The sequence below is a fragment of the Mauremys reevesii genome, linkage group 2, assembly GCF_016161935.1.
Source record: "Mauremys reevesii isolate NIE-2019 linkage group 2, ASM1616193v1, whole genome shotgun sequence".
Taxonomy (NCBI): Eukaryota; Metazoa; Chordata; order Testudines; family Geoemydidae; genus Mauremys; species Mauremys reevesii.
The window spans coordinates 209442603-209457435 of NC_052624.1; the positions used below are offsets into that span (position 1 = coordinate 209442603).

General features: G+C 40.5%; 1 protein-coding gene across 2 annotated transcripts in view; it reads left to right on the forward strand.

Annotated features, from left to right (window-relative positions):
- The window catches only part of TAF4B (TATA-box binding protein associated factor 4b), a 114818-nt gene that overhangs the window by 15429 nt on the left and 84556 nt on the right, over positions 1–14833 (forward strand). For both annotated transcript variants that reach the window (XM_039528067.1, XM_039528066.1), the window contains exons 2-3: positions 9157–9305; positions 12337–12444. In XM_039528067.1, the coding sequence (XP_039384001.1) occupies positions 9157–9305; positions 12337–12444 (257 nt within the window). The remainder of the gene's footprint in view (positions 1–9156; positions 9306–12336; positions 12445–14833) is intronic.

Genomic DNA, 14833 nt, shown 5'->3' on the forward strand with positions numbered 1-14833 from the left:
ACTTGGCGCTTCAAAGCGCTACCGTGGCAGCGCTTTGAAGTGCTAAGTGTAGCCACAGCCTCAGTGCTCTTTAAAAACAAAAAAACAAAACAAAAAACCTCCTCCATGAGGGGTGCAACTCCCATCGCTGGTGCACTGTCTACACTGGCGCTTTACAGTGCTGAAACTTGCCGTGCTCGGGGGGGTGTGTTTTCACACCCCTGAGCGAGAAAGTTGCAGTGCTGTAAATTGCCAGTGTAGACAAGCCCTAAGGAAGCCCATATGCTACTACACAACTGCTTTGTCTTGACCAGGATTTTTGAAGATGCTAACTGAGTCACCTCGCTCAATCTAATCTAACATTACGCTTTTAAATCCTAGTCTAGACAAAGCCTAAGGGCTTTTCTTCATGGGAAAATTGTTCCATAATGAAGTGTTCTTATTTGCACTGAATGCCAAATAGGGAGCTGTGGTGAAATAGCTTATTCTGGTCACTTTCCCCATCTAGACAAGCCCGTATATAGAGCATTGACTGGTGGCTTAATTTGAGCTAATTAATAAAAATTAGAGCTGTTTATAAACTCTGAACATTGAACAGTGATATAGGTTTGGAGATTATTTTAAACAGAGCCCTTGGTTTTACCCAGTTATTTGGCAAATACTAAAATCCATTCATTCTAAAGTTGAAAGTTTATTGACTAAACACAAGAATACGAAATTAAAACAAGCCATTTTACTGAAACTATGGTTGAGTGATTATGCAAAACAAACCTAAATCGAAACCTTTGAAGACTATCTCTTTTTGGGAGCAAAATATTAGTGTCTCTTATTTTCACATCAACCTCTCAATGAAAAGGAAAGGGTTAATTTTACTTTCACTCCTGATGCACAAAGAGTATTCATTTCTCCTGTTTCTAACAGACAAGGTGGAGGAAATACGGCTTTTATTGATGTCTTTGGAATGCTGGATGGCAGGCTGGTCACAAATGGATGCTTTGGCTGGCAGACTGACCATGGCACCTGTTGCTTGGAACCTTGGGTCACTTTTCCAGTCAGGGACATCTGATTGGGTCTTTTCTTATTAGAGCGGGCAGGGTTGTGGTCATCTCATCTCACTATGCTGATGCAATGCAACTGATTTTAGGGTTTGAAGAAAAGCCAAGAGGATTGGAAGTAAAATAGCGGGGAAGAAAGTAACAACATGGAAGGCAGGGAAAACAGGATCTTGCGTGCGTCTGCAATGCTAGCAATTAAGTATCTCCACGGCTGAGGACACAGGGTGTCACGATGATATTCAGCTCTCAGAGGTGACAGTTTCTTAAACAAGAGCAAGGCCAGCTGGCTGGCCTTCCTCCTGGGAGACTGTCTCCATCTGGTCTCCTCCTCCCAGCTTGGGGTCAGGGAAGATGAGATGAGACAAGCTGGGATGCAAGGTAGGACGGGGGGTGGTAGGGGAGGAAATAAGAGAGGAGACAATTTTCCCAAAGTCTCTCTAAGAAATCACTAAAGGGGTGTGTGTGGAAATGGGCAGCATAGTTCATCCCCCTCAGTGTTTTGTCCACAAATTAGACGTAATATCCATCACACCAATTTTGGACTATTAAGCGTCTGGTGCCACATCTTCTGTTTTAACCAAGCACAATTTCAACAGTAACTGACTCAGATCAGCAGGTCCTTTTTGTTTGAACTAATCCAGCTTCTTTGTCTAGTTCTCTTACACTTGTTCGTAATATTCCTTTACTGAAAGTGTACTCAACCTGTTTTTCATGATTAAATTCCAAGCAGAGAAGAATTGTAGGTTATTGTAACATTTTATGAACTCTTGCTCACTTTTTACATTTGAGCTTTCAATAGGGGTGTATTTTTTAGGCCTAATATTCACAACAGTCCCCTTGTAGACGAGCCCTTAGAAAGGACTTTATAAGTAAATAGAGATGAACCACTTGAGCAAGCATTAATTCAGGCCAAGGTCTTGCATACTAAGGTCATCACTGTTACACCGTGTTTGGACGATGTAAGTGTGAAAATTTGAAGACCTGGTGAAGAGAATGAAATTGCCTATCCCCAGGGAGATTAATGAGGCTGAGATGGAGAGCACTGTGTTATTTAGTCTGTTGTCATGATATCGCGATAAGGTAGTCAGGATCCACATCATTTAGGTGTCAGATGTCAAAATCACATAGGCACAAACTCTGTGGGTGCTCCAGGGCTGGAGCACAGATGGGGGGGGGGGGAATTAGTGGGTGCCGAGCTCCCCCCAGAGCACCTCCTGCCCGCCAGTGGCTCCAACAATCAACTCCTCCACCTCCTTCCCAGCACCTCCCACCCACTGCAATCAGCTGTTTTGCAGCATGCAGGAGGTGCTGAGAGGGAGGGGGAGGAGTGGGGCAGGGCATGCTTGGGGGAGGGGATGGGAAGGGCAGGGCATGCTTGGGGGGAGAGGGTGGGAAGGGATGGGGTCAGGAGTGGGGCAGAAAGGCGGGTTGGAGATGGGATGGAGTGGGGCGGGGGCCTGGGGCTGAGCACCCCCTGGAACAAATGAATGATGGCACCTGTGCAAAACCATATCACTAATTGAACCTCCATAAGTAAAGGTTAGTCAGTGCAGACTGTGGGGCATCTGATATAATTATTTTTCCAATTAACTAAATGGCAGCTGCCATTTAGCATCAGCTTAATTCTCCATGGACTTCAGATGAAGTGCCAAGTAGAGTACATTGGATGACAGTCTCACTAGTTATCTCGTTTTAAGGTCAGAGAAGGATTATTCCAAACAAGAAATTCAACCTCCTGGCCATGTGCAATTCAGGTATGTCTACCCTGCAATGTAAATCCTGGGTTAGTAGAACTCGGATTAGCAGAGCATTGTTAATCTAGAGGGCTTGAGCATTTATACTCATTTGTAACCCCAGGCTAGGAATTGTTGAATTTTGGGTCCCAACCTGGGGCCCGAGTGTAACCACCCATATCCCAGACTTCCTAGTGCTTTCCCAAAAGGTGGCTACTCCAGTCCTTTGTTCATGGTGCAATGTGAGAAAGTTTGACCGCCCACCAAACTTGTCTGTCCAGAGGACCAAGAAAGTCATCTCATGGGATTGTGGAATACTTTTGGTAGATACCAGAGCACAAGTTCAGTGAGGCTGTGACTACACTGCAAAACAATAGGGCTTGGACCCTGGGTCCTGGCTTGTCTCATGCTTGGACCCTCCAAACTATGGGGTCCTGGGGTCCTGGGTCCAAGCCCAGGATTAGCACAATTTGTGTGTGTAGATGGAAGGGTGATTAGGTTTGAGCCTCAATTCAAACCCTGGGCTTACATTGCACTGTGAACATAGCACTCCTATTTTTACTATGTTTTTTTAATCTGAACGTCCAGAGTCCAAGGCCAGGAGAGACACCAGTGTGATAAGGCAGTACATGAAACCTATCTTGCTGTCCAAACATTAGCAACTTTAGCACTTAGTATGTGCCTAAAAAGAGGATCTGCGCTGGAGACGTCGTTAATCCTTAACGTACATCCATTACTGCGAGGTGTTCTAAAGTATAAAATTAGCTTGGTTGACTTGCTGCATCCTACCTTGAGGACCTCCCTTATCCACCCCCTCATCTTGTCTCTGCCTTTGCCAGATAGTCAGTCATTCAGTGGCCATCTTGGGTGCAGAACCCTAGTGTAGACAGTCAAAGCTAATATAAGCAACAGTGTTCATCAGTGCATTTTACCCCTACTTGAAACTGGTAAACTGCATGGATGCACCTCACTGTCTATAGCAGTTTTGCTAGCCTATGCTAGGCAGCTACATTAGGGCAGCTAAACTAATGGCTGTAGTTGGGGCTGATCCCCAGTGTAGACCAGGCCTAATGCTGGTTACATCCCAGTCTCTCCTCATCATCTGGCCACTGCTGCTAGTGAAATGAACAAGACAGGTCCATTTCACAGCTGGGTTGTAGGGAAACTGTTAGTTTTCCTAAGCAGCAGAGTAAAACTAAGCAGTAGCAGATGCAAACACAGGAGCTATACACAAGTGGGGAGGACCCCTAAAAGGCTATCTGGGAGGGGAGTAATTGAGAACTCCTTCCCCAAAGTTAGGTCATAGTGGGAGTAGACGAATGTATTTTACTTAGCCAGCAGTGTCCTTAAAGACAAAATATAAACCTTAATCTGTGTTGTGTAGGAAACCATACAGCCCCACAGCTTCAAAACTTTTACTCAAGTCATATAAAGGTTAGGTCTCTTTCAGATGTAATTTGCAGCTTTTGAGTTAATTTCCTTTCCCTTTTAAGATATCTTAGCATGTCCTGCTTTATCCAGTATAGTTCTAAACAGTATAAGTGATCAGGGCTTTCACTTATTTTTGACTTTTTTTATAGCAGAAGAGGCCTCAGTATTTGTGGGCTATGTATCGGGTAAATTGTCCTATCTTTGTTTTTGATAAAGTTCAATCATATTAATACCCTGTTTGTAATGCCTTAAGTGATTCCTTACTCATTTGAGTGTTTACAGCCTACTAACTTTCATTTGTATTTGAGCCCCTCACTTTCTTAGGCATCTCTGAAAATTCCATCCCACGTTTCTCCTTCCCCACTCACTTTTTCAATCAAGGTAAACGTTTAGCTGTTTTCTCATATGTCGTCTTCACTAGTCAATGGAAATCAGTTCTATTTTACTCAGAAATGTTCCACACTCTATTGTGGGCGCATATCACAAGAAATGTGCAAAGTCCAAATCTTGGTAATGTTATGTAAGTGAAGGAGGAAGGTAGTGACTTGAATGCTTTAAAATATAAGTGTATTTGCTATTATGTCTAGACATGTTCACTTATTGGTCTGAGGTCTGAACGTCTTTTTAAAAATCTTTGCCTTCTTCCGTATTTCAATCAGGTTTTGAAAAGTGAATATTAACAGAGTTGGCAACGAACTTTTAACTAACAAAAATGAAGCTTTCCTACTGGAATAAATTTAAATGCTCTTGCTTTGAAAGTTCAGCTGTAGTAATTCCTGTTTTATTAGGACAGTTGGGTCAAATTCACACTTCACTGGAGGAACTCTGAATGATTTATTTTGTAGCAGACTATTTTTTCATTTTCTAAGCATTGGGTCTTAGGCTCTTGTGGTGAGGAAAAGTGTTTTTAAAGAAATCATTTTGTTTAAGTAGTATTCAAAATAATATTCAGAGTGACTATTTTCTTTGACAACACAAGTGTAAATGTGATAACTAAGGCTACACAGTGACACTCAGGCCTGTTCTGTACTTAAAAATTAGATTGACCTAGCTATGTCACTAGGGCCTGTGAAAAATTTCATGCCTGAGTACTGTGGGTGGTAGGTTCACCCAAGCCCATGTGTAGAGACAGGCTCACAGAATAATGGTTCTATCGACCTAGCAACTGCTTCATAGTGAGGTGAACTAATCACATCAATGGAAAAACCCTTTCTATTGATACGAAAGCTTCTACACTAGGGCATTAAAGCAGCACACCTGTGTTTGCCGTAGCATCTGTGGTGTAGACAAACTTCAGGAAAGTTAAAACTAAAGCCATGTTTACACTTCCACATGTGTCAGCAAAACTTATGGTGCTCAGGAAGGTGGGTAAAAAACACCCCCGTGAGCACCATAAGTTTTGTTGGCATAAGTGCTCATGTGCACAGTGCTGTGTCGGCAGGAGATGTTCTCCTGCCATCCTAGCTTCTGCTGCTCATTTAGGTGGTTTTATTATGTCGATGGGAGAGCTCTCTCTCATTGGCATAGAGGGGCTACATGAGCGATCTTAGAGGCGCAGCTGTATCGGTACAGCTGTGCTGCTGTAAGCTTGCTAGTGTAGACATGGCCTAAAAGTGTGAAGTTAAGTGCATTTAAACCCCTGTGCAGATTCTTGGATTAAATGATAGTGTGCTAAGGCCAATTTACTTCTGAAAAAAATCCCCGTGTAGATGCTCTCAAGGTACTTTAACTAAAGCACTTAAGACCTTTAGTTAATTCATCTTTACTTTCCTGAGTGCCCCATGTAGACGAGACCTTAGCTTTTACTGTATAGAAAGGCATTTAATATTTTAATCTTCCTCACAGATGGTTAAAAGTTCCCCAGTATCATGTCATGATCCAATATATAATGGCTTTTGCAAGCTTTGCATTTCAAAGAAAGATCTGTTTATGGACTGCACTTTAAGAACTTACTTTGGTTGTGCACTTTTGGTGGGAATTGCTGTCATTTAAGCCAAGTTGAACTAGACAGCTCAGTGGTGAATTTAGGTAACTTGGTGAGAGTGAACTTTTCCAGACATTGTGTTTGAGTTTAAGTCCTGATTATATTAAAACCTGCTAAAAGTATTGACAAAAATCTGTAATAAACTGAGTTAAGTTATTTCTGGCAATTTACATGAGTTGGATTAAAGAGCACGTTTTAAAAGTTCATTTACTTATGTGACAGAATACCCAAATTTATTAAACTTAAACACTAAGATTTTGACTGGTATTTATCTTTAGCTGTCCATCCTGAGAGAAGCGTATGAGACTAAGGCAGTGTCCACACTAGCAATCTTATAGTGGCACAGCTGTACCAATACAGCTGTGCTGATGTAAGATGGCTCATATAGTGGCTCTATGCTGACTGGAGAGAGCTCCCATCAGCGTAATAAAACCACCTCCATGAGCAGTGGTAGCTATGTTGGCGGGAGAACGTTTCCTGCTGACAGCACTGTGCACACTGGCCCTTCTGTCAGTGTAACTTATGTCACTTGGGTGTGAAAAAACATCCCTTGGAGCGTCATAATTTGTACTGACAAAAGTGCTATTGTAGGCATAGTCTGTCACTTCTCATCCTCTTCCGGCATTGCACAAAGGGCTGGTCTCCGCTACGGGGAGATCAATGCTGCCGCAGTCGATGCAACAGGTATCTAGTGAAGACCTGATAAATCAATGGCAGAGCACTCTCCAGTCGACTCCATTACTCCAGCTCTTGGAGAAGGGTAAGGGAAGTTGACTGGAGTGTCTCTCTCGTCGACTCAGTGCAGTGAAGACACTGGGGTAAGTTCACCTAAGCTATGTAGACTCCAGCTACATGATTCATGCAGCTGGAGTAGTGTAACTTAGGTCAACTTACCCCAGTAGTGAAGACAAGCCCAAAGTTAAGGTTGCAGACATGATAGGCAAATCTTTTGTTTAAAGAAACCAAAGGCCTTGTTTCCTCTGGAATGTTAAAAGAATGTTAGAACAACAACAAAAATCCATCTCAAAATTTCTTTAGATTTTGTAATATGGAGTTTTAGGAGTGGGCCAAAACTGATCTGACAGTGTCCCTTTAATGTCTTCCAAATGTCAATATACCAAAGTGAATATATGCAGCAACAGTGAATTTTCTCTATTTACTTGGACATCTTCAATACCAGCAGAATGATTTACTGTAATTGACTGCTTATCAGATGTTTTTCCTTCTCATGGAAACTTGTGTATAAATAACGTAACTAATGCCTATTACATCATTAGTGAACACCACACTGGGGCCCCAGTTCTGCAAACACGTATGCATTTGCTTAACGTTACTCATGTGAGTAGTCCAATTGAAGTCAATGGGACTGGTCATGTAAGTGATGTTAGGCATGTGCGTAAGTGTTTGTAGGAGTAGGGTCTTGAGACCAACCGGCTCCAGTCTGCTAAAAGATAACTAGTCTGTTAGTATTGCAAACCATACCTCATTATGGGTATGTCTGCAAAGCAGCTAGGTGGCTAGCTTGAGACGCAGCAGGCACACTTATTTTCAGGTGCTAGCTCAAGAAGAGCTAGCATACGTACGTCTATCCATGCTGGGAATTATACCTCCTGAGTACATATGTGGGGGTCTGGCAGGATTGTACTTGGGTGGCTAATCTCAGTCACCATCCAAGTTGTCGCAGCCACACTGCTGTATTGAGGCACTAACACACATCTACGTGTGTTGCAAATTACACCTCCTGGTTGTTGTGTAACTTCCTCCTTGTTTGTGCAATAGCTGTCAGACCTTGAGTGGGTTTGTTTCGTGGTTTGCACATCCTGAGAACTGATATTGGATTGGATAACTTTTAAAACCGTTCAATGTATTAAATTATGTGAGATGCCTTGAGCATGGGATAGGTGCTAGAGAAATCCAACTATCGAGTAGCAAACTTGAACTACAATCTTGTTTAAAAGTACAGAAGCTAAAGAGCGTGAAGTACCTCAAGCAAAAAGTATCATGTTGAGCAATTCTGGTCTGTATTATGTAACTAATGTAGACTTGCAGAATGCTTGGTTGAATTATTTCATATGCTTACTGATCTTTCACTGCTATGGAAAGCTCTGGAAAAGCTTGGTTATTAAAGATACCTTGAGTAAAATTTTAACATGCTTTTTAAGAAAAGGTTTTGGATATTGGGAGTTGCTACAGTGAAAGAAACGTATAGGAAAAAAGACCTTTCAAACGCAGGAAAGGGGCAAAGAAAGCAGGATGTCTTTATCCTGAATGTCTAAATAAAGTCTCTTGTTTCGGTTTAAAAAATTTTAAACCTATTTTGAAGAGGTCTTCAGCCAATGGCTGGCTCTTACTGGGAGCGACAATTGCTTTTTAATAAATATTAGTCTGCCTACCTATTTCAGTTTCCATTGCAAGCTTCCTCTAAACTGTAAGTGCACAGTTATGTTCATCTGTGTTTAAGGGTACACTCGTTGGTTCAGGGAATTAAGTGCAAACAAATCTAGAAGATCTCCTTAAACTCTCCGTCAGATAGTTGCACAAGCAAGTGCTGCCAACCAATCTGCTCTGGATTTTCTTCATATTTCTTTAAAAAAAGAAAAGAAAAAAAACCCAAGCAAACAAAAACAAATATAATTGGAAAAGCAAAATACAATTGTGTATAATTAAAATCAAAATGTAATATGTGGTGTATTAAACGTGTGGCTCAGTATTGCTATTTGTTTAATGTTGCTGTCTGTGACTGTAATAGTTAAATAATTTTGCTGTCATGAAGCATAAATAAAGTGCAAGACAGTCAAGACAAGACTGCTCTTCGAACCTTAGCCCTTGCATTTTCTCACTCTTGTCACATTGTGGGGATATTGATATCACATTACCTCAGTTCTTTGCATGTAATATAACTTTTAAAAATTCCTTAGGTACTCTTCAGTGCAGTAATTCCTCTTAACAGTCTGTTCCTTTTTCTTGCCAACAGGTACAGTTCTCATCAGAAGTAACAATGGTCAACTAATGTTAGTATCTCAACAAGCAATAGCTCGAGCACAGAGCCAGACACAAAATAACACAGGTGCAAGACCATCAATACCTACCAGCACACCTTCAGTCAGAATATGTACTGTACAGGTAAAAACTTCTTCAAGCAGCTTGATTTTGCAATAGCTGTACAATATTATGTTACTTAATGTGATGTATTTGTAACTTAGTATTTGCAAACCTTGTAGAAGATTCATTAAACGTTGTTTGAAAGTCTGTTTTTCATTAGAATGAATGTCACTGTGTATTTTGCTTTCATACTTTTAAAAGCTAGGTTTGGCCAGTTTAGATTTTTATCGGTAAATGTCAGTTTCACCATAGATGCACAAACTGACTAAAATATTTCCATCAATAATCATCAGAATTTACAGATAGGCAAAGTAAAAAAAAATGCTGCTCAAATTTTAGTTTGAGTTAAGAATATTTATTTTGTATATTTTTGACCTGGTGATGACTGTCTTAACAGTTTATAAAGCTTTCTATTTTGTAATCTGTCATTAAATAAAATTCCTGACCCCTTATTGTCTGATTCATCTACCCCATAATTTCGTACAGCTGTTAACATTTAAATTGATTAATGAAAAAATTTAAAAATATCAATTCTGTTGAAATTAAAAATAAAAATCTGATTGTGCAAAGCCTATTTAAAACATACTCTGCTACTTTGCTCTGGATTGCGTAGCTCACCTGATGAGAGAAGACTGTTATAACAAAATTTTAAAACACTTTGATGCTTAATTGTAACTAAACTAGCATTGGTATTGGCTTCCTTTTCCTTTCAATAGACACATTACTTAAATTAGTATTGAACTTGAAAACCCTTCCAATGAAATCCTGTAAAACTTCCTAAGGTAATTATTTTTATAGCATAGCTAGCAAATCTCTAACTGTGGATTTCAGTCTTGCTGTTCTGACACATGGTCCCTTTTAACCAGTGTAGTGGCCCCTGTAATTGGCTCAAATGCTGATTTTGAAAACAAAACTGTTCTGAAATTACTAGTTGTGCAGTTACTAGTTTATATGCTCCTCCCTGATCTGCTGCTTGTTCCTCCTATTTAGCTTGTAAACTCTCTCTGGCAGAGGGCCATCTTCTTGTTGTATCTGTAGGGTGCCTAGCACAATGGCGCCTGAAGGTGTTACCACAATACAAATAGAGGGGCATTGCTGGGTCTTCTCGGCACACTTTGTATGTCTTCAAAACAAAGAACAACAAAAACCCAACCCTGGAATTAAAAAAAAAAGAAACACTTTTAATGTTTGTGTAGCACTTGCTTCTGAAAGCACTATATATGTGCTAAGTAGTTATATTTTGGTTTTAACATTCCCCTGCAGTGTTTGCAGCTAAGTTATTGTGGCAGTGCCTTCAAATTGGAGAAGACGCACCATTCGCTATATAAAATGAATAAAATAAAAAAAGTAAATGATAAAAGGTTTGTGTGTGGTTCGAAAAAACAACCATTTGATCCGTTGATAACTCAGTTTTTCTAAGACTTAAAATCCATATTTAAGCACCTAGGTAAGTGCCCTGAATTTCAAAAGTTCTGAACTTGGAGGCCTATCTTTAGGCATCCTCCTTGGATGGAGCTATTAGTTATTAGTTTAGTGGTTAAGGGGGGAAGCTGTGGATGTGGTATATCTTGATTTTAGGTAGGTATTTGACACAGTCCCACATGACATTCTCCTACGCAACCTAGGGAAGTGTGGACTAGATGAAATTACTATATGGTGTGTGCACAGCTGGTTGAAAGACCATATACTCAGAGTAGCTATCAATGATTTGCTGTCAAAGTGGGGGGATGTACGGAGTAGGGTCTCTTCTGTGTCAGGTACTAATCAATATTTTCTTTAATGACTTGAATGATGTAGTGGAAAATGTGCTTATGAAATTTGCAGATGACATCTAACTAGGAGGGGTTGCAAGCACTGTGGAGGATGGGATTAGAATTCAAAATGACCTTGACAAACTGGAGTACTGGTCTGAGACCACAGGATGAAATCCAATAAAGACAAGTGAAAAGGACTACATTTAGGAAGGAAAAATCAAATGCACAACTACAAAATGGGGAAATAGCTAGCAGGTGGTAGTACTGCTAAAAAAGTCTGGGAGTTATAGTGGATCACAAATTGCATATATGAACCAACATGATGCAATTGTGAAAAGCTGATATTTTGGGCTGTGTCAACAGTAGTGTCATGTAAGACATGGGAGGTAACTGTCCCACTCTGACACTAGTGATGCTTCAGCTGGAGTATTGTGTACAGCTTTGGGTGCTACACTTCAGGAAAAATGTGGACAAACTGGAGAGAGTCTAGAGGAGAGCAACAACAATGAAAGAGGGTGTAGAAAACCTGACCTATGAGGAAAGGTTTCAAAAATTGGGCATCTTTAGTTTTAAGAAGACAGAGAGGATCTGATAAGGCTGTTATAAAGAGGACTGTGGTCAGTTGTTCTCCATGTCCGTTGAAGGTGGGTCAAGAAGTAATGGGTTTAATCTGCAGCAAGGAAGGTTTAGGTTAGATATTAGGAAAAACTTTTTAACTATAAGGATAATTAAGCACTGGTATAAGCTTCCAAGGGAGGGTGTTGCACTCATGTCGCTGGAGGTTTTTAGGAACAGGTTAGACAAACTGCTCTCGCCGATGGTCTAGATATACTTCATCCTGCCTCAGCACATGGGACTGGACTAGTGGCTCCTCCCAGCCCTACTTTTCTGTGATTCTATGTATATCTGAAAATACGTAGAATTTTAGCCTTAATATATGAACCACACACATCTGGACATACCAAAACGACGAGTAACCTGAGTGATTCTCTTCATGACATGGTCACTGTTTGACTACTTCTGTACTAATCAGCAAACATGCCCAAACTATTTTGTTTACTGTACTGTATCTGCTTACCTTGTTATAACATTAGTAGTTAAGTAGGTTTATTTACATCTGCACACTCCTTCCCAAATTCATTTTTAAATTGTTGGGTTAAATTAATGCCTTCTTAACAATGTTTTGCATTGGGCAAGAGTAAGTACTAGTTTAGGTAAATGTTTGTAATACTGTTAATTAGCCTAACTACTGTTCTATGCCTCCTGTATCTTAAATAGTCTATCTTTTTATTTTAAAGAACACTGGCACCCACTTACTAAAAAAAGTAGTAGCAACTCCTGTGAAAACAGTAACTCAAGCAACAAATTCAGTTGTATCTACTGATCAAAGACCTGCTATAGTACAGGTATGTCTTTAGCTTTTTTTTAAAGCTGGCGTTGAGTTCTTTAATGTTTTTAAGATAGAAATGAAGATTGTATGTTTAAAATTTATAATTTTACGGGGTTGCCCAAACAGTTCAGAAGAGCCAAGCATCTAGATTAGAGAGACAAGATAATATCAGTGAGCTTTGTGTAAGCTCGAAAGCTTGTGTCCCTTATCAACAGCAGTTCATCCAATAAGATATTCCCTCACCCACCTTGTGTCTCTAATATCCTGGGACCAACGTGGCTACAATAACACCATATGATTGTATACAGATTGGCAGTTGCTTGTATGTACAATCTGACTTTAAATTCCATAGCTATATTTTTTTAAATATAAAAATTCTATCTGGATATTGGGATAGAGACAGCTGTCTCAGTGTAGTGTTTCACTATCCACAGCAGTATTGTCTCTGGGCATGCTTTCTTTTTTAAAAGAATCCTTTGTCTAGCTTTCTGGACAGGGCTACCTATCTGTTCTTAGGGAGCAAAATACTGGATAAACACTGTATAATAATAGCAAACTAATCCTTTCTGTACTAAAATACTCTCTACTCCTTTCTTCTTGGTTAACATGTCAGACTTCCCCCAGGCCAACTTCCCCACCCTGGCTTCTTTGCCACCATGTCCTCTTTCCCATCATGAAAAGACAGCATGAAGGGACTTGGGCTGTCAGGTCACTCACTGGCTGAGAGTTCTTGACTTGGCTGGTCATTAGGAAAGGGGCTTCCTAGCCTACAGCAGTAATTAACAAGCCGACTTCTAAAGCTGTCCTCCTGCTGTCTTCAGATGCCCACATATATTGGCAACAGATCAGCTTATGACATCATAAAGAGAGGGTAAGGGGGACAGTCTTCACCCCCTGCAATGAGGAGGAAGCAAAGGGGGTGAGGAGAGAAATATGGCAGTCACTTCATTTTTAAATTTCCTATTTTATTTATATGCATAGGGAAGAATGTAAATCTTGCATCCATCAAGAACAGATATGGGTGTTATGCATTGCTGTTTGTTCTTCAGTTTGGTCTAATTACAGGTGTTTGTAAACCTTCTCAGATGCTGGTGATGTCTTTAGGCAGAGGTCCTCTCATGGACCTATCCATTCCAGATCCTACACCACTTCTGGATGTAGGAAAATACTAGGCTAGTAGGGAGATGAGGTGAAGATAAATCTGTTTAATCTTATGGGTGATGCTGCTCATTTTAGTCCTTGCAGCCCAATCCTCCAGCCCTGTATTTAATTCTGTGGCTTTATATTTGATAACAAATCTCCCTTTGTTACACACACAGTTTTAATTCTGCCATCCTTTTGCAGTTTGCATCTCTCTTCTCTTCAGTTTGTGTTGTCAGCCTGTTTGGCCAGTTAGTTTTACATTTTTTATAAGAAATACCTAACAAAGAACACATAGTGGTCTTTTACAAAGGGATGCCTAGCGGTATTTGTTTTAACCCCCCCCCCCCCCCCCCCCCGCCAAAAAAAAACCTCCTGGTCATCCTGTGAGTCTGACTAGACAAGAAAGATCACTGTCTGAAGAATGATAGGTGCTTTGTCTTATACAGAAGCAGCCTTATAGACTTCCAGTTTTTTAAAGGACCAAAGTCTAAACACCACTGTGCTAAAGAGGGCAGGATGATTTGCTCTCTCTCAGAAATCCTGAATAAATGAGTGTAGTATAGAGGGGTCCTGCCACCACAGGACCACTTCTCCCCTGCCGCTCCTGGCCATGGAGCAGCCAGTGGAGCATCTAAGCTTGTCTTGAACTGTTTTTGAGAAAGGAAAGAATGGAGCCCAAGAAGCTTGTTCCGTAGCTATGTCGTATCAACTAGCCAACCCAAAAAAATCACCTTGCTAGCACTGGTATCGAGCATCAGAAGACCATAGTCAGAAAATGTTGAAAAACAAACAAACATGGGGCCAGCAGCAAAAAAAGGTTAATATGGAGAGATACAATGCTAAGCTAGTTTAATTTAGCTTTTTCCTGTACTAAAACTACTGTAGTCAATAGTGTGTAAAACTATTGGCACAACATATTCTGCAATAAATATTACCAACTCAATATTCCGTCCAGTCTACAGCGGTATTGTTCTTATTCTTTGTTTCAGCTCTTTTTTTCTTAAAAACCTCAAATCCTGTGCACCCCTCCCCATTTCAGATTGTGCAGGCTGTTTGTCTCATTCTCCCCAGAGGGGATCACAAAGTTGACTCTCTAATTAGCATCATGCTGGGGTACTGTCATTTCAAGACAGCAACTGCTCCCCATACAAATCTTTTCCAAATATGCAGGATAGATGCTACTAATACAAGATCTATCATTTATGTGAATTTCTCCATTACTTGGACTAAGAACAAACATCGTGTCAGAGTAGTGGAGAAGA